Source organism: Apus apus, chromosome 1 (genome assembly GCF_020740795.1).
Source record: "Apus apus isolate bApuApu2 chromosome 1, bApuApu2.pri.cur, whole genome shotgun sequence".
NCBI lineage: Eukaryota > Metazoa > Chordata > Aves > Apodiformes > Apodidae > Apus > Apus apus.
In genome coordinates, this window is record NC_067282.1 from 109,840,431 (window position 1) to 109,863,647 (window position 23,217).

The window sequence follows — 23,217 nt, forward strand, 5'->3', positions numbered from 1 at the left end:
ACTGTGTATTTTTTAGTAAAGTATTAAGCTTTATAAAAATCTGTCATTAGCTAATGTTGCAAGTATAAGTATAACATTGCCTTCTGTAGGTCCTTCACCAAAAAATATATTTTTTATTAAATCATAAACTATTACAAATTAGTGAAGTACTATAAAGTACTGTGCATATAAAAGAAAACAGAATCTGAGGCCGAAAAGTACCAGATAAAGTGATACTGAAACACTAAAAGTCACAGAATCACAGAAATGTTATGGCTGGAAAAGACCTCTAAGATCATTGAGTCCAACCACCCACCCAGTAATAAGAAACAAACAAAAAACAACAAATCACCAAACAAACAACAATACAACACCCACCATATCCACTATAGCATGTCCTGAAGTGCCACGTCTACATGTTTTTTTAATAACTCCAGAGATGGTGACTCCACCGCCTCCCTGGCAGCCTGTTCCAGTGCAGTCTTAAAGTGCAATGAGGATTTCCAGTGTGTTCGGTGATCATATAAAAGAAAAGCTCAGTGAAGACATTTTGAAATGCTACCTTGGAATGAAATTGGTTTAAGTAGAGATTAAACCACATGTGTTTGGGACTAGTAATGGAATTTTTCATTATCATTCTTCTGACTACAGCCCAATTCAATTTCAGCGTATACTTAAATTTAGGCACATAAATGTTCTTTTTGTCTTCCAAGTATGGACACGTGTACTGAACTGCTTCCTGATTGAGTTGTCAGTTTTGGAAACAATAAAACTGCTTTTCTCCAAAGGTATTAAATAGTAACATTTGCTCCCATTCACACTGAGAAATATACATAGAGAAATATTTACCTAGCAAATTAGCAGTATCATGGATAGGGATGAATTTGTATGAAAATCAACTGATATTGAGGTAATTCCTGGGAAATCTTACAGTGGCTGATATGTTTATCCACCTTCTCGCTAAAAGTGAACACATGAAAATGGATCAGGTGGCTTCCTCTGAATTACAAAACTAGATGGTGATGCAGAGCTGCTCCCAAGGAAAATGCTCAGTTTGGCCAAGTGGAAGGGATGCCTGTCATGCCGCCTTTTCCCAGAGCACCAATACCTTCTCACAGCTCAACAAGGGCACCACAAGCCACAGAACAGATAAAAAGCACATGTCAGGCAAAAGGTAGCCAAGAAAACGAAGCTCTGGGCTGACTTTCCACAGCCACCACTGCTGGCATCTCCATACCAGCTGGAGGCAGAATAATGGCGACAGCCCATTGGCGAGAAGGACAGGACTGGTGCAGCACCATTTGGCATTTAGGCCTGGGAATCAAACTTGAACACATGGGACTACCCATACTGCTTTCTCCAACTCAGGTGGGAGGTAAACCCAACTAATCATCAGTGTTGCACAAATTTATAAGAGTCAGAGAAAATTTTTTTTTTTTTTAATAGAAGAGAGAATATCATGATATAAAGTCATGCCAAGAGGCCATAGGAGAAGTTTAGCTTTGCTCAGTTTGGAGTGATTCTTCTGAAAACCAGAAAAAGTCTCCTCAGGGTTCCTACCAAGCTCACTCTTTCCCTTTATCTCTATTACACCTTCTCAAATGTAAATACTCCCTTGAACTTCTGCTTGGCAGCAGGAGTCCCTTCCCTCTGCTGTTCCTGAACCACCAGGAGATGCAACCTTTACTGGATCCTTTTCCCTCTGCATGATGGGATCTGCTGCCCTGCATAGTCACCTGATGGTATAAGATGGTACTGAGGCCCTTCACTGTCATCTGATGCAGACTGCTCTCAGAAATACATGCATCAGGGTAAATGATGAAGCTTAGCTGAACAGAACTGCTTCAAAATTCCTAGGTTATTTCCACAGAATTTGTTTCTAACATTAGTTTGAATTTGCAGTAAAAGAGACTCTTCAGTTTCAGCCAAACCACAGGCAACAATGGAGACAAACCTAAACCACACACAGGGAAGCAATAGAAGACGGGATAGATTCTCTAGGTTGCACTCCCAAATGATGCCAATTAAGCAAGTACTCTTCAGTACCTACTTCTGGATTTCTTGAAGGTAGGATGTAAAAAAATGTATATAAAATATTATAGACTCATGGGGACATGTCATCTTAACAGGTATCTAGATTATATCAGTTGTACAAAAGACCAGATGACTAAAGTCTAATTCATACAGACCTTTTGAACCAGAGAGTTGATTAAAAATTGAAGACAAAATATAAGAAAATAAATAGGCAAATTATCAAGTAGATTTCATAGATTTGTAGTGATGATATTAGACTAGAGAATCATAGAATCAAAGAAGGAAGGAAGGAATCATAAAGATCACCTAGTTCCAACCCCCATGCATGGGCAGGGACACCTCCCACTAGATCAGATTGCTCAGAGCTCCATCCAGCCTGGCCTTGAACACTGGCAGGGAAGGAGCATCCACAACTTCTCTGGGCAACCCATGCCAGTGTTTCACCACCAGCACACTAAAGAATGTCTTCCTAATGTCTAACCTAAATCTACACGCTTTCAGCTTAAAACCATTCCCCCTCATCCTATTGCTACATGCTCCTGTAAAAAGACCCTGCCTCCCCTCCCCAGTTTCCTGTAGCCCCTTCAGATACTGAAAGGCCGCTATACAGTCTCCCTGGAGCCTTCTCTTCTCCAGGCTAAACAAGTCCAACTCTCTCAGCCTGTCTTCACAGGAGAGGTGCTCCAGCCCTCTGATCATCTTTGTGACCCTCCTCTGGACTTGCTTGAACAGCTCCATGTCTTTCTTCTTTTGGGGACTCCAGAACTGGACACAGAACTCCAGGTGGAGTGTCACAAGAGCAGATGAGAGAGGGAGAATCACCTCCCTTGACTTGCTGGCAATGCTTATTTTGATGCAGCCCAGGATTTGATTGGCCTTCTGGGCTGTGAGTAAACATCATTAGCTCATGTTGACCTTCTCATCCACCTGCATCCTCAAGTCCTTCTCCACAGAGCTGTTCTCAACCCATTCTCAATACAGCCTGTATCTGTCCTTGGGATTCCCCCAACCTATGTGCAGGACCTTGCACTTGGCTTTATTGAACTTTGTGAGGTTGGCACTGGCCCTGTCAAAGTCCCTCTGGATGGCACCCCTTCCCTCCAGTGTGTCAACCATACCACACAGCTTGGTGTCAATGGCAAACTTGCTGAGGCTGCACTCAATTCCACTGTCCATGTAACCAACAAAGAAGTCAAACTGTGTCAGTCCCAGTACTGACCCCTGAGGAACACCACTTGTCACTGGTCTCCATTTGGACATCGAGCTATTAACCACAACTCTTTTGAGTGCAACCATCCAGCCAATTCCTTATGCACTGAGTGGTCCCTCCATTAAGTCCAGGTCTCTTCGATTTAGAGAGAAGGATGTTATAAAGATCAGTGTCAAATGCTTTGTACAAATCCAGATAGGTGGCATCAGTTGCTCTTCCCTTATCCACCAATGCTGTAGCCTCATCATAACAGGCCAAAGTTTTCAGGCATGATTTGCCCTTAGTGAAGCCAAGATGAATACTACTGAGACATGCAGAGGCATATACACAGCATAACCCAAACTAGTAGTATACGATCAGGAAGCAGAATTTTTATAAAGCATTTCCTAAGTACTAATATTCCCTTATTTTGTTAGACAATGATATAGACAGAGTAACACAAAATTGCATGAAGAGATAATGGCCATTTACAATTTAGGAAAAAAAAAATTGCTAAGCAGATGGTCTCATACCTGTTGTACTATTGTTGTTAGTTCCAGACAGAGCTGTATGACATTATTTCTTGTTACTGAATAATCTGTGACTGCAGCAAAAGGTGATCTAAAAAAAAAAAAAAAAAAAGGAAAAAATGTTGAATAGCACTAGCATTTATCCACTTGCTTCATTGGTTCACAATGTGCTTAATACATATTTTTTCTGGAGGTATCAAAATCACATAGAATACACAAAATGTACTCCTAAAATTGTATAATACAAGATACATAGCAATGGAAAATGTCCATCTCTCCTTAGTTTTGCAGTTTTTAAGTTCCTCTTTAAGAAATTAAATTTATAAAAACATTATTTCTCTCAGCCTTCTATTTTACCTCTGAACTGTCTTAACTCTTCCAGAAAATATCCACCTTGCTTTCTGCATTTGTTTGGGAATACCCTCATCAAGGCTGTCAGAGGCACCGTCTCCACCTGTGATGTCAATGGTGTCCAGATGTGAATTAGGTGAGGAAAGTATTTGGCTGAATGACTGGGATTCTTGGGACCTGATCTAAAATCCAGTTAAAAAGTGGTGGGATTCAGAAGGAAAATCTGTATCTAAAAGGGGAGAATAGCATTTAGAGCCAGAGATGCATCAAAGCTCAGAAGCAGCTGCAAAGGCTAAACTGGGGGCACAACCTAAAATCACAAATACTGTGCTACAATCAGAAGTGCTTAGTGAAATGAAAAGTGTAATCCAGCACTTAGAAATGTCACCTACATCTATTCTATACCTTAAAACTTCATGTTAGAATGTTTAAAATGCTTGTCTACCTAGAAACTTGATTGTTTTCTAGAGGCACTGTTAAAATGTATTTGGTTAGTGAGGCTGGCAGTCATCTTATTTCTGTAGTACAAGTCCGTGTTAAACTACTAATTCAACTCGGACTATTATCCATGTGCAAGAAGCAACCAAACACTAGGCAGGACTGGCATTTTCTCCAAGAAAAGTCAACATTTTTATTTCCTTGGTGCTGCACATGAGGCTTTTATGGGCATTATTAGCATCGCAAGGATGTTATTGCTCCCTAATACACCTGCTTCAAACATCTAAAAAAAAAGGTGGCAAAGAACCTCAAGGATTATAATGTTTGAATAAACTAACAATAGATCACGCAATGCACCAAGATCTCTAAACAATACTATAAATGTTGTTGCCTTTAAATTAAGTTGGGTGACAAGACTCTTCCCCAGCAGCCTTCTCTCATCCCATTTTAGCGCATATACCTTTAAGAGTTTTACAGTGCTGGTTGATATTATGCCTTCCTCACTTAGGCCTTTTATGCCAAATTTCCAGTACAAAGAACTCTCCTATAAGCAAGTCCAAATTATAACTACAAATATAGTTCAACTGGTTCTGAATAGGTTTCTAAACTTCATTTCCATATGCAGAATTACTGAAATTTTAGTGCAGGCAGAGGAACTCTCCGTTAATGTTCACGCTGTCCATGTCAACTACCCTATCTTCAGCTACTTCTAATGCCCTTTCTTCTTCAGGGATCCAAATTCAACCCTGATATTTCATAAGATAAAATGAACTTTGAGGTGCATAATAAAATCTAGCAGCTTTAGTTTGCTGCAAGACATTGTACAACAACATATACTTTCTGCCTGTATTTTCTACGGAAAAAAACAGTACAGCCTTTTAAAAATAAAAACACAAATTGAAAACCACATAGAATTTAAGAAACATAAAAGCAATGAGAGAGTGAGGGCTTAGTAGACAGCATGTGGTTAAGTTCCAAAAGTTGCCTAACAAAAGCTCTTTGACACAGATGTATAATCACAATTCAAACTCCAATTTTTTGCAGTATAGGGCAGCTGCACTGTAGATGCACGCTGCAGCAGGGCTACCCACAGATACACACACAGAGTATTACTGAAGTGTAGGAGACTTGTGAGCATATTAAAGGATAAAAGGTAACTGAACTGCTTGAATATGAACCATAATTGTGTTAAAAAAAGTACACTAATCAAGATGTACAAAAAGACTGACATTTTTCCTTTCAAAACTTTACTGTTGAGGTTCTGAAATCTACCTGAAACATTGATTTTAAAAGGTCATGTGTGTTTATGAACTTGCTTTTATTGAAGATGAATGGAAACAAGCCAGCAAATGGTATTGTTTTACTTTTAGTGTGGATGTTAATACAATTTGATCCTCAAATTACACAACTGGAATCTATTTGACATTTCAAAGCCTCCAGCATTTCTCTAAACAAAATTGCATGGTATACTTCGGCTTCTCATACTGCATCATCTTCCCTCATACTTCTACAATTTAGTTTGGTTTCACAATTCATGAGGAAAATAATGACATTTTTTACCATCACTGCTTTTAGTGAGTATTGCTAGAAATGCCTCAAATAAACTTTGTTGACAGTAAAGAACAGGCAAAGGGACCGAGACATTACTCATTTTTGTTACACTGAAGTTTACACAGTGAAGATTTACTGAAAACAGAATGTGAAGCAGGCAGCAAGCCTGCCAGAGGAGGGAAAAGACCACTAACAATCAATAACTAATATGTAGTATTTTGAAAAGTGCTTCTTGACTTGGAAGGATGAGACGAGCCTGTGTTATATGGACTTTGCTCCTGCAGAAAATGTAATGGGTCCTCGAGATGCCTTCTCTGTAGGCCTTTGTAGCTTATAAATCGACTCACTCACATCAGTTTCTGCTGATGCATCTCTGGGGTATTGCTGCAAATTGGACCAGTAAAACTGAAATCCCCTTTCCTCCCCAGTTCAGAACACTTCCCTGGAGGCAATCTGCATGCACAACAACAGTCATTACTGCATAGCAGCTGGGGAAATGGTAAAGCCTCTTTAAATATTTACTACCAAAGGAAATGTGTTTTGGTATTATATCCCAAGCGTCAGTTTCAATGGTTTCAAGTCCACCAAGACTTATTATAACAACATGCCAGGAGTTTAAATCAAAATATCAACACAAACATCATTGTAGGATCACTGATTGAATTTCATAAAAAACACAGTGTGAAACACCAATCTGACCAAAAAAACCCTCTTCATTAATGTATCCACTGATTGTATTTTTAATACCACACATCAGCATTTACTTGCAACAGATAAAACAGTATGTATAAATGCATATAAAGCCCACATACACTGACTTTTCAAGTGGCTGCTAAAATGCTTTCCTCTCAAGGCATCAGAAACACCTCAACTAAAAAGACTTCCTTGTTCAATTAGATCACTGTATACTTTAAAAAAAAAAAGAAAGAAAAGAAAAGAAAAGTATTTCCTTGGCTTGGCTAAGCCATTTCCATCCACTTGCAATTTCTAGTTCTTTCTTTCAAAGCCACATCTTCACAGCCCCTTGGACCTTAGACTCTCAGGTACCTCCTATGGCTCCAGTGAAGCAAAGTCCCTGAGAACATCTGCAAATTTCAATATGTGTGCTGCCCAATTCAGTGCTCTTTAAGTTAAACAAAAACTATAGAATTGCCTTGGACTGGCGCTTTATTTTGCCCCACTTCCTGCTGTGGCACTAACCTCAGTGTTCCATTTTGTCTCTTGTCTTAGTATTTTCCAATACCTTTTTCCACATACATTTCCCTATTTGTGGAACCTTTCTCACTCAATTACTCTTTAATAAACTTGTTCTTCCTTCAAAACCTCCCTGTGATTCTCTTCCTTTGCAACACCTGCATCAAAATACCTTTGTAGCTCCACAGCACACCTACATTAATTTCCTTCATTTCCCTTAATATACCTTTGTTTCTCCTTTCCATTCTTTCTCTACCCCTTCTTTGCCTGATATCTTAAGGAAAGGAGATGTATGCAGTCACATCAATGTTTCTGCACACACATGCAGGGTGGTTTTGCCCTTGTTCTCAAATTTTTCTCCTGCCTTCTCCTTTGCAATATTTGAAGCCATTAGGGACTTTCAAACCACTTTCACAACTTGGGGGTAATAAGTGTCAATTATAATTAAGTTCATACATGTTTTGTGATCATGCATGCAGCTGGAAAAGCCCTAACGCCAGGCATGACAGAGCTACTAGTTCTTTTCCCTTTTTTAAAACAGCGTTTGAGATAAGTAACAAACCACCTCTGAAACATTGGTTTGTTTATACATGTGTAATGCAGGTTCTAACACACATGCATGTATGTATACAATTTTATGAACTGAAACCCAACTGAAATCTTTGGCAGTATCATAATCAGAATTAAAAAAATTATATTACTTGCCATTAATAAATTAAGCCAGCCTGAAGGATCAGTAGAAAAGCCAGATATATCAATATAGCACAACGAATTCCCACACAGAACTAAGAAATAATATGATTCAATAGCTATTAATACAATGATTGATTGCACATGAAGGAAAATCTTTCCCAAACAATTAAAAACAGATGTATGTAGTAAAGGAGACGCTTACACTCAGTATTTCTATATTATCAAAATTTTTAGCCTCATATGCTTTAGCCTCCTCATCTCACTTCTCCATACAACTTTTGGTTAGGGGAAAATTATGTACAGTTTTAAAAGCTGCAATTTGGACAAATAAAGACCATTGTTGGTAAAAGCATTGACCCAAAATAGAAGTATTTTACCACTAGTGGTAATGCTGAGCTATTTTATAACAATAGGCTCGGTGAGGGGTTTAAAACCATATCATACTTATTTTAGAATTCTAAAAAGTTAAAACATCCTCAGAGTAGTTTCATTAAACATAATAGTCCAAAATCTTTTAAAGAGAGAAGTAACCAAATCAGTAATATAGCTCATTTTTCAAATGTAACATATTAAACTCAAGTAAAAATATGAATGTACAATATTACTAGATGATCTTTCGAGGTCCCTTCCAACCCCTATGATTCTATGATTCTATGATGATTCTATGATTATTGCATATATATTTGTGCCAAATCTGTCTAAGATTCCTAGTTCTAGGCTTTAATGAAACAAACATTTTATTTGTATTTCTAATGGAACTGCTTTTTGTAGAAACAGGGAGGAATGCAGTAAAATTCACACAGAAAAAGGGAATTCTTTAAATGAGTGCTCTGTTAAACATTTGCAGCTGTTCCAGTAGCACAGTATGATTTAAGTACCATAGCATTCTTAGGCAGCACTTACTGACAGGTTTGGCATACCATTCAAACAAGCGTAAAGGGGGGCAATAGTAAAGGAAACATATGATCCACAGGTTTAAGACTGAACACTAATTGACAGAAAGTGCATTGTTTGTGTGGCGAGCAAAGAATTGCTGAACTCTCTGGCTTCTTTTTGATTTGGTTTTCATTTTTCCCCCTCCTACCCTGCTATCTTGTGTGCAAACCAGAACTACCCTGTCAGGACAAACAATAACCAAGAACAACTAAGAGAACTGTATGAAGTTTCTTTTAAAGGACACTCTAAACCGCTAACACTTTATTTGTAAGGAAGAGGTTATGGGCTTGCAAACATTCAAGCATCATTTTCCCATTGAATGCTCCTCTTAAAACTACAAAAAAGTCACACCATAAACATCACCAAGACTCATCAATGGAAAAAAAGAGATAAATGAGACAAAAATTTAATGAGACGAAGAAATCCAGATGAAAACATTATCCCCACAGTGGAAGAAAATGTATGTATTGTGTGTCACCATGGTGAAAAGAGGGAGATCCATTTCTGAGTGAAAAGCATTCTGCTACCAGGGTGCTTTCATATAAAGGCTTAAAGGGTATGCTGAAGCTGAACACCTAGAACTGTTCACACTTAAACAAGAGTGTTTACATAATTGAAAGCTACGCTTCTCTGTAGACAATAGCATCACCAAAAAGAAATTTCCGGAGGCCACAGTGAGATTTGGAGACACCGTTCTGCTGTCCAGACTTAACCACTGAAGTACTCAAATATCCTTAACTTTAGGAACAAATTTTAGCCTTACTCAACTGAATTTATGTATACATATAAGTGCTTTGCATAATATTAGGATGTTTAAGCCCATGCCGAAATGACTTGCCTATCTGGGGTTAGGAATCAAAGGATTATACTCCAATATGCTATGAATGGCCCTAAAAGCAGACCTAGACTTTCCAGAAAGGCCTTTTACTCTGAAACTTTACATTTTGTTATTACTGTCAGCAATTTAACCCGTATCTTTTACATTATCAACAATTTCTATTTACAGTTGGTCTTTTTATTCATCTTCTTATTCCATTTTGTTCCTGTATCATGTATCCAGACAGCAGTGGTAAATTAATCAGTCTGGTGCACATTTGTCAGCCTGCTAGCTTTTCTCTGGCCACAGCACTGAAAGTCTGGAATACAAAATGTATCTCCAAAAGATCTCTTTGTTCCTACTACTTAGACTTCAGCATAACCTGCAGCAGCTTAAGTTTTTTATTTCCAAAAGGGGGATAGCATTAGGGTGAAAAGCAGGGGATATGAGAGAGTTGCTGTGAAAGACATTGAATCACTGCCCACACAGATGGCTGAGTCAAACAGTACACTAAAAAAATTCAGTTTTCCCTGGCAAATCCTAATTCCCAACCATTGAAATCTGTGACACAACAGACTTAGAATGTTGTAGTAGTTGTCTAATAGGAAGTCGATGATATTTTCTTAAATCCTTAACTTTAAGTCCACATTTATAATTTACACAGATATTGCTTGTTATTTGCTGATATCTAAAACACTGTTCTTGGTGCTGCGCAAGATACATGGTGTGAGGACTCCTTGCTTCAGGTAACGTGGCCCAAACACTACAGAGTAAGCTGGACCAGAAAGCCCAGAAGGACAACAAAGGAGTTTGTCTTGCTTAGTGCAGTCAGAAGGAAATACAGATTTCCAGGGTGTTTGGTTGGTGAAGAAGATGGAAGTGTGGTGGAAGTGAATGACTCATTAGAAGTCAAATTCAACACTCAACATTGTGCCAACTTCTGACAAAAAATACAACCTTCTGTATGTTTGTTTTGGTAAGTTCTGGAAGAAAAAGTATTAGTTGAATCTGAGCACCCCTCAGTCAGGACTCTTCACAATTTCAGAAGTACAAACAAATTAGTAGAAAAGGAATGTGATGTGAGTATAACGTAAGAGCGGGCTGTGTCTTAATCAGAAAGTTAGTGATAAGTATTGCTCAATGCATTAAACTTGGAGCTCAGAAGGATTTTCTGGGATCCCTATGATATAAGTGCTTTTCAGTTCATATTTGCCTTTGTACAAAAACTAGGAAGTTTTCACTGGTGTTAATGAAGATGCAAGTAACACAGCAAAATCCTAACATGGTTTTGTTAAAGATGAAAAAAGCAGTTTGATTCTCAAAATCCTCTGTGAGCTCATGGTGCTGTTAACGTGAGAAAGCCATGGATGGCTTTAATTCAGAAATTTCAGAGAGGCAGTGAACACTGACGCATCCACACACAAAGCAACATCTTTACAAACTGGTTTTCACATGGACTATAAATGTGTAATGTAAGAACAAAACATTATCTGGGATTAACAGAAATATATATGTCTAATTTCACTTTCAATTAAATGTGTAGCTACTACTCGACATACTACTGTACAGAAAAAAAATAATCTTATGAGGTTAGCAATAGCTTTATTGCAATCCATGTTGCGGATCCACAGTATTGAACTCACAAGAGTAATCCTACTTTAATCGTACATTTTAAAAAAAATCTTTCTGTAATACCTTATATTTAGCTTGAGGGACACAAAACTTTTTCCCTCTATTTTTATTTTTACATCAGTTGCACATATTTTTCAATTGTGTGCAATTTCATTACATCTGCCACTTGGCTTCCAGACTGTAGCACACTTTGTGGTTCAGAAGTATAAGGCAGATCTTTTCCTTGCTTGACCAGAGTGCTACTTATCTCCCTCTAACATTGATACCAAACAACAAATTTGCAAAAAATTAGTTGCCCAAACTTTGAAGGCAAGGTTGTTTTGTTTTCACTGTAATTCAAAAGATACATTTATCAGAACAGATAAACCTAATCTCAGGACAGGAAACACACTGTGCAGAAAGCACTGAGGTTTCCTTCATAGGATGAAGTGCATCAGCCCTGTAAAAGGGTGGAGAATTTCCAGGAAACTGACACATCAGAAAAGGAGGATTTAGCAAGACAGCACATATTACTATCCCATGGAACACAATTTCCATGAATTACAGGAGTAAAGACTGAAAAGAAACCAATGATGTAACTGGAAATCTAGAACACAAGGATGACTATATATATTATTCTCTAACTCTTGATAAGTATCACTGGAGACATTTCGACGCCAAGTTGCTTTAAATATCAGATAAGTAGTTATTCCTATAGTCTACAGTATGTTTTTTCATCAGCCTAACAGCTAAATTAATTGTCAAGTGGAAATGTACCATACTTTCACAAAAGACTCAGTTTTTCATGAATGCACCAATCCCATAAGTAAATTTGGTTGGGAAAATTTGAAGATTTAGGAAAGAGTATAAAATAAAACACTATTAGGCTACACAACTTTTTTTAAGTCTTCAGGAAGAGAAGATAGATTTTGGGTTGATAAAGTAACAGGAAGTTAAAAATAGTCTAAAAAGTTTAAGGACATAATTTGTTAGTGTGATGACAGTTTCTTTACAGGACATTATTGGAGAGCTATTTCATGCTTCTTAAAATAATCAGCCAACTTTTTTCAAAATTAGCTAGAATTCTCTATTATGTTTTCCAGTTCCCAAATGAAACTAAACCAGAAGACTTGCAAAGCCTGGCAATAATAGCTACTCTGATTTTCAGAGAAACTGAATCTCTGACATACATCTGGAAGTAGAACTGCTCCAGGCAGAGACCTGGAACAAAGAGAGTCGTTGGGTCGGCCCTGCACAGTGGCACTGCAAAAGCCACAGTGAAAGTAACACAGCAAACCCTGACTCTTACACTCCTTCTGATAATTGTGCCTGGCCTAAGGAGGTTCTTACAGATTGTAAGTGTCCTACAGAAACACCATAAAAAGAGAGCTTGCTAGAGCAGCAAGTGAAGCACAAGCTGTATGGAGTTATCACCATCCCCTACACATAAAAGCCACATCATTGCACTTCCACCCATTTGGAGTTGGTGCTAGCTGCTTTTTCCAGATGTGGCCTAAAAAACACTGCATGGGGCAGCCTAGTATCTTAGGATCTTACAATGGTGGGGATAACCCTAATAGCCACTTTATTGCTCCTGATGGTTCACCCTCCCTCCCCTCTCTCATACCCCAGAGATGAAACTGGTGTTAGAAACCAAACAAAAGACTTAGCTTTGGGACCCAGATTTAATAGTAACAGCTGTGCAGAATAAAATTAAATCCATGTTCCTGACTTTAAATACTTTATTTTTAAAATCTTTCTATCTCCCCCTAGTGGTCCCAATAGCATTTAGAAGGAATATAATAAGCAGTACTTCATTGATCTGCAGGTGTTCCCACTTCCTGAGAAAAACTACTTTGGGGGCTTCACAAAGAAGGAAGAACAAACCTAGCCAAAATACCCACACACTCATATATCAGAAAAGTCTTAAGAAGTTGCAGAAAACATTTTCCAGAACCAAGTGTTTAAGTTACAGATCCTCAAAAGCCTTTCCCAGAAATCTAAATAAAATAAAAATACCAGCCTTATATATTATTTGGACACTAAAGACAGCATTGTTAAAGGCAGGATACCACCATGGCTGTACTAATTTTTAACTTCTTGGAATCCCTGGATCTGATCAACTATCATTTCAGATAAATGCAAGAGTCATTTTGCATTTTACTGGGAGTAGAATTGATAGGCATTTTTAAAAAAAATATTTTAGAGATCTTCCCCTTCCAAAACTCACAGAGTTTTTTGTGACAAATACAAAATAGCTGCCTTGATAAACTTAATTGTACAAAGAAATAATTCTCAACACATTTCTGAGCTGCAAACAAGTTTTACAGACTGGATTTGTCTTTTAACACTAAAAGTGCATAATTTGGGCATGGTGCACAGTACTACAGTGAAACATTAGTGCTCAGGTGCAGATGTTTCCTAGTATCAAGAACTACTTTCTTCCTGAAGCTCAGTTACTAAGTTCATATTCAGATGCCAAAACCACATTGTTTTTCAATGTGTTAGATATGTGAAAGTTTACTAAATACCAGACTATTTTATGAAAAATATAATAAATCTCAACTTTGTTACTAGCAGTCTTTAGCCATTAGCCACAATTCCAATGAGAAAACAATCAAAGTTATCTCTAAATAGAAAGAAGTAGCAAATGCTGATTGGCCTATACAAAATAACATGGTTTTCCACTGTTCCTTCTGTTTTAAGGCCTCAAATTAAATGCTGTTTTCTGACAAAAATTATTTGCAGGAAGAAAAAGTGAAGCCTACAGGTCTTTCAAGTAACAACAATAGGCAAGCGGCAGACCTAAAATGTTTTCCTGATTTTCCAAGTCTCAATACTAAACTCTTCCATGAAAAGTACTTAAGTCCTGGTCCCACATACTTTCTAGGCAATAGAGATAAAAGTATAAGACAGTCCTGATTGCATCTACAGTTTCAGAGGTATTTCACTGCCATTTAAAAATCTAAAATGCAACATGCCTGTTTACACACACACACACACAAAGGAAGTACATATTGACACCAATATAATTAAAAGCATGACCCCAGTTTTGTGAAATTGATGCTATCGGAACAATGAATCTGAGTTATGCAGGGCAAAGTGCTGTTCTGTATTAATCATAAAATACATATATAACCAAATAATGTCATTCTGTTGCTATAATTTGTGTACGGTTGCACTGCATTTAGATGTATTGTACTGAAGTGCTATCTGAACTGCATGCTGACTTCATGAGAAAATATCGCTGCAAACATCCTCTCAGAATCAGTCAATTAATTCTGCTTCCAATTTAATGTCTACATTACATTTTGTGAAGAAGTTGCGGTTTGTGCGTGCGTGTGATCTCGTTACCTGTGACAAATTAGGAGGATTTTACCTGTCCAACCAAGCCAGAAGGCTTTTAGCTGCTCCAATCAGATCCACTACCGATGTCAGAAAATCATTTGGTAATTTGCGGCTGGTCCTTCCATCATAGTGACCACTCCTCCTCCTCCCAGTGATGAAGTTCTGCAGATTTTTGGCAGATGCATTGAGTTTGTGAGAAAGGGTTTTTAGATTTTCTGTTTCCAAACCGTAGTTCTGCATTGAAAATAAAAAACAAAGGAAGTTAGCTTTACAGCTGAACATGAAGTACCGAGAACATCAAGACTACTATTCTGTTTCAAAAGTTAACCATTCCTAATAATTAAGGTAGAAATACACCCACTCATTAGTTTTTAAATGTATGGTATGTTCTGTTTCTATAGTGCATAAAAATAGAACAAAAGAAGAGCAAAATTATGAGTGATCTTTTAGGTGGTTTTAAGTGAACTGAGAAAAACATCTCAAAATGAGGAAAAATATCTTGTCTGAAAGACTGACTTTCAAAGCAGGGCATCACTCTCCAATCAGACAGTTCTCTCAGGAGATTTGATGGAAAGGGATCAGTCCCTCATGTCCATACTAACACTAATTTCTAAAATCATGTTTGGCAAGAGGGCTTGCAACTAGCAGAAGAACAAAGTATGGACACAGTTTGACATCAGATTGCTTTTGTTGGTTTCAGGGAAGGAAGCACATTCATTTACTTATTTTTATTCTTGTCAGCAGTAAAGGACCACCAGAATCACAGACCGGAGAACATGCTGCTATCCTGCTAAATGTCTGTGTTGCCCTATTAAGCCAAGTTGTATCCTTTGCTTCCATTTAATAGACAATCCCTTCAACTTAAATTATGTCCTTCAGCTGTGCAGAAGGCACAGGAATAATTATGCAGAAATATTAACAAATAGTACTTGAAAGTCCTTAAATAAACAAACATTGCTGAAATAACTGCAGAGAATGCCCTAAATTCAATGTTCAATTACAATACAATATAATAACATCAGTGATTTGTTCCTTCTTTAACAGATTTGTTTTCCTCAAAGATGCAAAGAATAATAGTTATTTCAAAAGAGATCTTCTTTTGCCCTTGTAAAAGAATAAGGAATTACATAGGATTGAGATTATTATTCCTGTCAGAGAAAGATGGGACTTCTGAGTGTCCTCCTCACCTTAGCCACATCACAGGGCTATAACATAAGGTGCTCACAACTTTTTCCATTGACAATGGAAAGGGCTACTTACTATTGAAGATGCACCATTTCCTACCACAAATAATGATGAAGTAGGATGCAGAAAGCACCTCAGCTGCCCACAAAAAAATCTACCTCCTAATAACACCTTCTGTCCTCACCTACTCTACTCTCAGGTCCCCATTTTGGTTCCCATGCTAATCTGTCCACAAGCAGAAGAGATGGGAGAAGGGATATATCTGCCAGTGCTAATTTAAGACCTCTGAAGCTTAGTTACCTTTGTCTCTTTTCTATAAAAAATGTGTGTGTGTGATTATTTTATTATTTACAGCAGTTGTCTTGCTCCTAATTCAAGCCATCTACTAAATAAACTTAATCTCTTCTTTAATTACACAGGGACTGCAGGAATATAACAGTGGAGCTAGCCCTAGTGAGCCTCGAGCCACCCCACAACATCACTCCCAACCAAATGGAAGATCATCAGGGAAAGGAGAGACTTCAGCACACAGCTTGTTTGCCATCTCCTAGCCAGTCCTTCTTGCCTGTAAACTGAACACACATCGTGAGGGAGCCACTAAAACAACAGCCATCTCTCTGCAGCAGAGGATGCACTTTGGTACTTGGCTTAAGGGGGAAGTGACCACATGCTAAGGCTGCACTTTTAAAACTCCTACTGTAACTTCTGTGAATATCCATATTTTGGGCAAGGAAGATTTCGCATGCATGTTTCTCAACTGCACAGTTTCTGCACAGGTGCTGTCCTCTGCCACCCAGTTGGACAATTGTATGTTTGGGCAGTGGCTTTTCCACCATGTAAATATTCAACAGCAATTATACAACAGCTAGAGTTAGGTTATAAATAAAAAATTACAAGAAGAAAACAATAAATTTGGATGGAAAAGTAAAAAGTACTTTATTATTCATCTAAGCAGCTCATAAAGAATAACTTATTAAATAGGTTCCAATTACAGAGATAAACATCAGATAAAAATTAATTTCTTTCTGCTGCAATTTTCCATGTTTGTTGTGGCTGAGAGAGCACAATGGAGATCGAGGAATGGGTAAGTTTGAAAAAACCCCACAGGTTTGTTCTTATTTCATCCTGCTTCTTGAGCATCTAGCTCATTTTGGCAAAATTAACGGGGGAAGAAACAAATGAAAAGTATTTTGGATGAGAGATACATAACACTAAATGACTTACACATCAGCCAAACCAAAACCAAAACCAACCAAGCAAGTGCCACGATACCCATGCAACATGGCGCTCACCTTCTCCAAACATGGGGAGGAGAGGGGAAAGGCCACGAAGCACAGGCTGGCCACAGGGCTCCTCATAGATTTTCCTTCTTTCTCACACAGCAAACTGTTGGACTTCCTAACTCAGGGGACTGTTACTAAGAAGCTGAGTGCAATTATCTAAACACTACACTTGCTGTCAAACCACACCAGGTAAATTAAGGCCACGTAAATGAAGGCAGGAAAGGAACTGGTAAATTAAGGAAGGGTGGGCGCAGGGAAGGAACCGTCCAGGCCCAGGCAGCCACTCACCTCCCCAGCCCATCAGCATGGAGGGGCCAGGACTGGGGGCCTCGCACTGTAGCCCATGCTGGATTCCAATGATCCTCCACGACCCTGAATTATTTCACTCCCTTCTCTTTCTCCATCCTCCACTATGTCACCTTGTCTGTATCTCAGCCACTCAGAAAGGCAGGTGTTGGCTGCCAACCTGTGCTGGTGTGCTGTGCCCACCACAGCAGGAACATGAAGGCCTCTAGTCCCACCACAAAGCAGAGCACCAGCAAAAAGAATCGTAGAATCATAAAATTGTTTGGATTGGAAGAAACCTTAAAGATCATCTACTTCCAACTCTGCTTTATGGTCAGGGACACTGCCCACTAGTCCAGGTTACTCAAAGCCCCATCTAATATTGAACACTGTGGACCAAGCAAAACAATACTCAGAAATTTATTCTACAACAAGAAAATTTGGTGCACTCATGTATAAGCTGCTTTAGAAAACCAGCTCCTATAAAAGCTTAGTGGCCTGTTAACATCTCAAATGACGGCCACCTACAGACACACAATTTTGCAGACGTCTTTTTCCACCATCAGATATGTGGAAAGGAAGAGACAATGTTGACAGATACAAAGTCTACTTTCACATAAATCCATCAATTGCGTGCGTGTTCTTAACATAAAAACTGGGACAAATGTAACACTGCAATGACAAATGTAAGCTACATATAAAATCCAGTGTTACATGAGGAATTGCACTGATTACAGCAAAGCCTTCACCTGTAGTATGAGGCAGATAAAGCCAAGGATGGAAAATACAGACATTATTTTCAGGTAGAAAGTATTTTTGGGCAGCTATGTTTATTGAAGCCTTCAAGTAGAAGGATCCTAAAACAGCAGCCAAGATAACAGAATCCCCACACTGTTGATCACTAATATTTCTGGCCCACATTAAAAATGAACAAAGATTTGGATATTCCAATATCTGAAAAACGCTTACTAAAATAATAACTGCTAAGTTTAATCATACTTTATAAGCGATAATATACTATTAACAATATGGTTTTCTTAGAAACGCATTGCATTTATTTTCAAGCAATGTAAGAAGATAATTGCAGGCAGAGAAGACAATTATTTGCTTTCCCCTACTTCACATTTAGCCAGCCCTAACACACGTTACACTTTCATTAGCCAAACCAAATTTACAGTCACTGAAAGAACCACAAAGAAATCTCTGCATGCTTGTAGAGATTACAAGAAGTGAAGCAAGTCTACGCATCTGCTTCCTCAACGAGAGGCCACGCAGCAAGAGCCTCTTCGGAGACACCCTGCCTCAACAGAAACAGCTATAATAGAGTCTCTTCTGGCAATCACAAAATAAGGACTTGATGAAGCTAAGCTACACGGAGTAATAGCTTGTCAGCAGGTGTTCAAACTAAAGGTGGTGGAAGTTATTAATAGACATTTTACCTGCTAATTACATTTCTGTGGCTTCAAATGACAGTGTAAGTGATGAATTGTAGCTCTTTTCTTCACATGCTGACAAGCAGCAGCTATAATCACCACTGATGAGTTTTTTTTGTTTTTTTTTTTTGTTTTTTTTTTTTGGTGAGGGGAGCCAGCCTATTCCCTCAGCCAGCCTATCCTTACACCAGTACCACAAAGCAGAACGAGAGTTCAGTAACCAAACTTTGGAAGTAAAACGAACTATTTTTGGATTAGGTTGATCAATGTTCATTAGTTGTTCATTCCTCCCTGCAATTAAAAAACAAAACAAGACCAAAAAAAGCAATATAAAATCAGAGCTCATTTCATCTCTTTCCTGTGTTAAATTCACTTAACTCTTACCAGCAGGGAAGCGCACTTCACACTGCTAGCACAGGTTAAAAAGTAAATTGTTCCTAACTCATATAGTGCTAATTATTTCTGCTGGCTCGTACAGGGTGTCAAGAATCTCCTGAGACCTTTAGTTCTGAGTGTTTTTATGCTGCCTGTTTCAAGTGCAAAGACATCTCAGCTAACTGAAAACCCAAGCTCAGGTACCAAAAGAAGTCCATATCTAAACACACCATAATATGCAATAAAGATGTAGCCACAGTCCCATTAACAAATCCAGAAATCTTCCAGAACAGAAGTCCTGATTACAACTTGCATGCGACTGTGACTTCCCATACATCTCTAAGCACAAAGGCTACATTAAGTTCAGGAACATGATTTGACTCCTATGAACAATTCAAGATGGAGAAAGGAGCATATGGCTCCTCTGCCTACCTCCCTAAATAACTGTTTCTTCTCGTGCAGCCCTGAAAGCTGCTTGAAACAATGTGAAACAAAAGGGATGCAGTGACCAGTGCTAACTCCTACTGAAGAGACACCAGATGGAAACTTAAAATACTACTGGAACACTGGTGCTTGCGGGCAAAAGGAAAGTAAAAACAGTTTCTCCAGGCAGGCAGAACAGATAGCAGAGCTTACATCAATCCATTTCTGCTGCCCCTCTGTAGAAGGCAACCATAACTGTATAAACTACAGAAGGTAAAGGTTTTTTGGGGGGTTTTTTGCAAGTATTTGTTGCCACACACACAAATGTTATTTTTTTAAAGAAGGAAAAAAAATGCAACCTTTTGAAAAGACAAAAATTATACTCTATATAGCTACACTGTGTAATAAATTATATGCATTGCATAAGCAACTATCTGTCAAGGAACATAACTTCTCAGTTATGCCTGTTATCTCAGTAACATGGGTAACAGCTACAAGGATGAAATCCCAAGTTTTCTCTTTAATGTAACATTTTAAAAAGTCTTTTTTCATTTACTCATATACTGAATGCAGGAGTTTTAGGTAAGAATAGCACATGACTGCTAAGAAATGGACTTAACCTCATGCAAGCTTAATTTTGCTCCTCACTATTTTTCATTTTTTTCATCTTCCCTATTTAATTCTGCAGCATCATTTCTGTACATAATACTTATTGCTTTTAAACAAGCTACCCAGAAATAGTAAAGTTCATAGAGTCCTCACTTCTCCAGGAGCCTGAGTAAATTTTCACATGAATAATCAAAACAGTATCACATGGATACCACGTCATGCAGCAGCCATTTCAAAACCACGCCTGAAAAATTGGAGCAGCCAAAAATTTGCCAAGAAAAATTCCAACCTTTGTCTCCAAAGTTGTTTTTAAAAATGAACAAAATGCATTTGAACTTAATTCTCCAGAACACTTGGCTGCACACATCCCAGAAAGTACAAGGCAGATAGCTTGCCAGCCCAAAGTTGCAAGCAACTGAGAACACAGCTTGTCATATGGAAGGTGCCTTATGTAACTTTATACCTCATCAGATCTGCCTACAACATATATTTCTAACAGCCCCTATTCTTCCAGTATCACAAAATGCCAACACTAAGGTTATCTCTTCTTCAAATAGCTCTGACATATGGGGTAATTTAGAAGTGCACAACACACGATCCTTACACATCTGTTTCATAAACACAGTATGTAAGGAGAAAAAGGCAGATAGCTCAAATGACACTGATAATTTGCTGCAATTATTAAACATATACTGATTAAAAGGCAAATGGTTTCAAAGAGTATTTGTCCTAAATGTTTGTAGTCAGAAACAATTCAAGTGCTCTGCATCTCAGCTATAGTTCTGCAGAACTTGGGAAAGGTTCATAATCATCATTTTCCTCACCTTTTGTGAAAAAAAGCCTTTCTTTTTCCACAGCAAAATCAAGCAACACATCAAAAAGCCAAGCCCTGTGTATGCTATGTAGCACTAATAGAGGAATTATATATCTCTTCTTCTTACTCAATCAGCAGATACTGCCAGACCAAGTACTCATTTTTTTGTTGTTGTTTTGGTACTTTCTCATGTAATTTTGTCCCTTGCCAGCCAAGTGCTCATATTTCTCCAGAATTCAAACTACCCCTTACATATTCAGCTGAGTGCATTTCACAGCGTCTTAAACAGCTAATCAACAGGTTTTTTTTGGTGAAAAAAACCCCAAACAACAACAAAAAGGAAGTAGATTGCTACGAACACACTGCTTCCTTAAAACATTTTACAATGTAACAGACCTTTTTATGCAGTCTGCTTTTAACAAGGGGGTTGGATCTTTAAAGGTCCCTTCAAACCCAGACCATACTATACTTTTATAAAACAGAGCATGTATTTTGCACTTGCCCAAAACTCCAAACAGCTCAAAGTAAAAAACAAAGAATAGTATCTAGGAAGCATAACTGATTCTTGAGGCAGGTGGGAGAAAGGACATTGACCCTTTGCATACAAGCGTATTTACTGCCTCTGGCAAACCACAGAGTTTACTGCAGTTCTGTATAAAAGATCTAGTAACACGAACAACAAATATTTCCTGTGTGATCTACATGAGCTATCAGAAACCCTTGAACTCCTTAGCTTTATTGATCTGATGATGAACTTCAGGATTTCCTTCTCTGCAGTTTAGTTAGCTTAGGCTAAAGGCAGGAAGGCAGACAATAAATCAGAACTTTAACTTGCATGGGGCAATAGCAAAAAGGGTAAGTAATTCTTCTGCTATGAGGATGCAGAATACTAACAATAAATCCCAACGTCAGTACATATAAATCTCCATTCTGAAATGAAGTCTTCCTCATTTAGCACTACAGTGACTAATATTCACTGTTACTGAAAAAATAGCTTTAAGATCTGACTAGTGATAAGGGCAAAGGAAAGGATTTCTGTGTGAGAAATGGCATTAAGATGAAATTAAGATAAACCACATAATTCTTAAGAGGAATCCAATCATTCAGGGGTAAAGTGGCTCTATTTTTTTACATTTTTTTGCATATAAATATTTTGTGTTAGTGGTAAACAATAAATAATTTCATGCTGTTAGTGCACACCAATGTTTTCTTTGCCAAATAACAATGTTGTTTCATTTGCTGCAACCTTCTAGCTTTACAGATTCAAATATACAGTGTATAATACTTTCCTGTGCAGCCATAGCTGATTATAAGTAACTAGCTACTGAGGCCAGTACTGAAATCAGTATGCTGTACAAAGCAAAATCTGCTTGTTTTTTTACCCAAACTTTATTCTGCACAAATGCAGATTCTCTGAGGAAGTTTTTGCAAATTCATAGGGACTTTATGAAGTTCTTTGTTTAAAGAAGACCAAAACATTTAAAAGTTATTTGTGAAGTGTTCTAAATATTCTTATCTTCCCAGAACAAAATATTTTCCACTTTAAAGTCTCCTTTTAAAAATATTTGAAAATGTTCAAAATCAAACAAAACTAATTTAACCTCAATTCAAGCAAAATACACATGACATTTCTGAGAAGGAAACCAACAAAAAAAAATTATTCATGCACCAAGGAATTGGGGTGATAGGAAGATATCTTTGGCTGTGTGGTCTTTACTCTTTGTATTCTCCAGACAGCATGACAAAGGTTAGCATTTTCTGGGAAAAATATGATACCAAAGAGACATAAAATTTAGAGTCTATGGACATTCAGGAAAATACGGTGACATCCCATTTCAATAAATTAAACACCATCTCCTGACAAACAGATGATGGAAAAAGGATTATGATAATTTATTTCCTTTCTGCAGTGCAGCTGGGTATTTCAGGAGCTACAAGACTTCTAGATGCATCCCAAGCCTGAAGACTGATAAAATTATCTGATGACATTATCTAAGTAATCTGTTCTTCAGTATGCATTCCTCTTTTTATAAGCATCACCTCCATACTTCCTCAATTTACTTTCTCTTAGCACTTTAATTTAATCTCCAGTTCTTAAAGCAAACATCAGAGTAACATGGCTCATTGCATTTTGTGCAT

General features: G+C 37.9%; 1 protein-coding gene across 16 annotated transcripts in view; it reads right to left on the reverse strand.

The window, feature by feature from the left end:
- Window positions 1–23,217, reverse strand: part of CNKSR2 (connector enhancer of kinase suppressor of Ras 2) — a 475,055-nt gene that overhangs the window by 406,152 nt on the left and 45,686 nt on the right. For all 16 annotated transcript variants that reach the window (XR_007888446.1, XR_007888445.1, XR_007888447.1 and 13 more), the window contains exons 3-4: window positions 14,703–14,905; window positions 3,736–3,823 (exon numbers count right to left, since the gene is read on the reverse strand). Coding sequence is in view for 13 of the 16 variants with exons in the window: in XM_051608949.1 (XP_051464909.1) it covers window positions 3,736–3,823; window positions 14,703–14,905 (291 nt within the window). In the remaining 3 variants the exon portion in view is untranslated. The remainder of the gene's footprint in view (window positions 1–3,735; window positions 3,824–14,702; window positions 14,906–23,217) is intronic.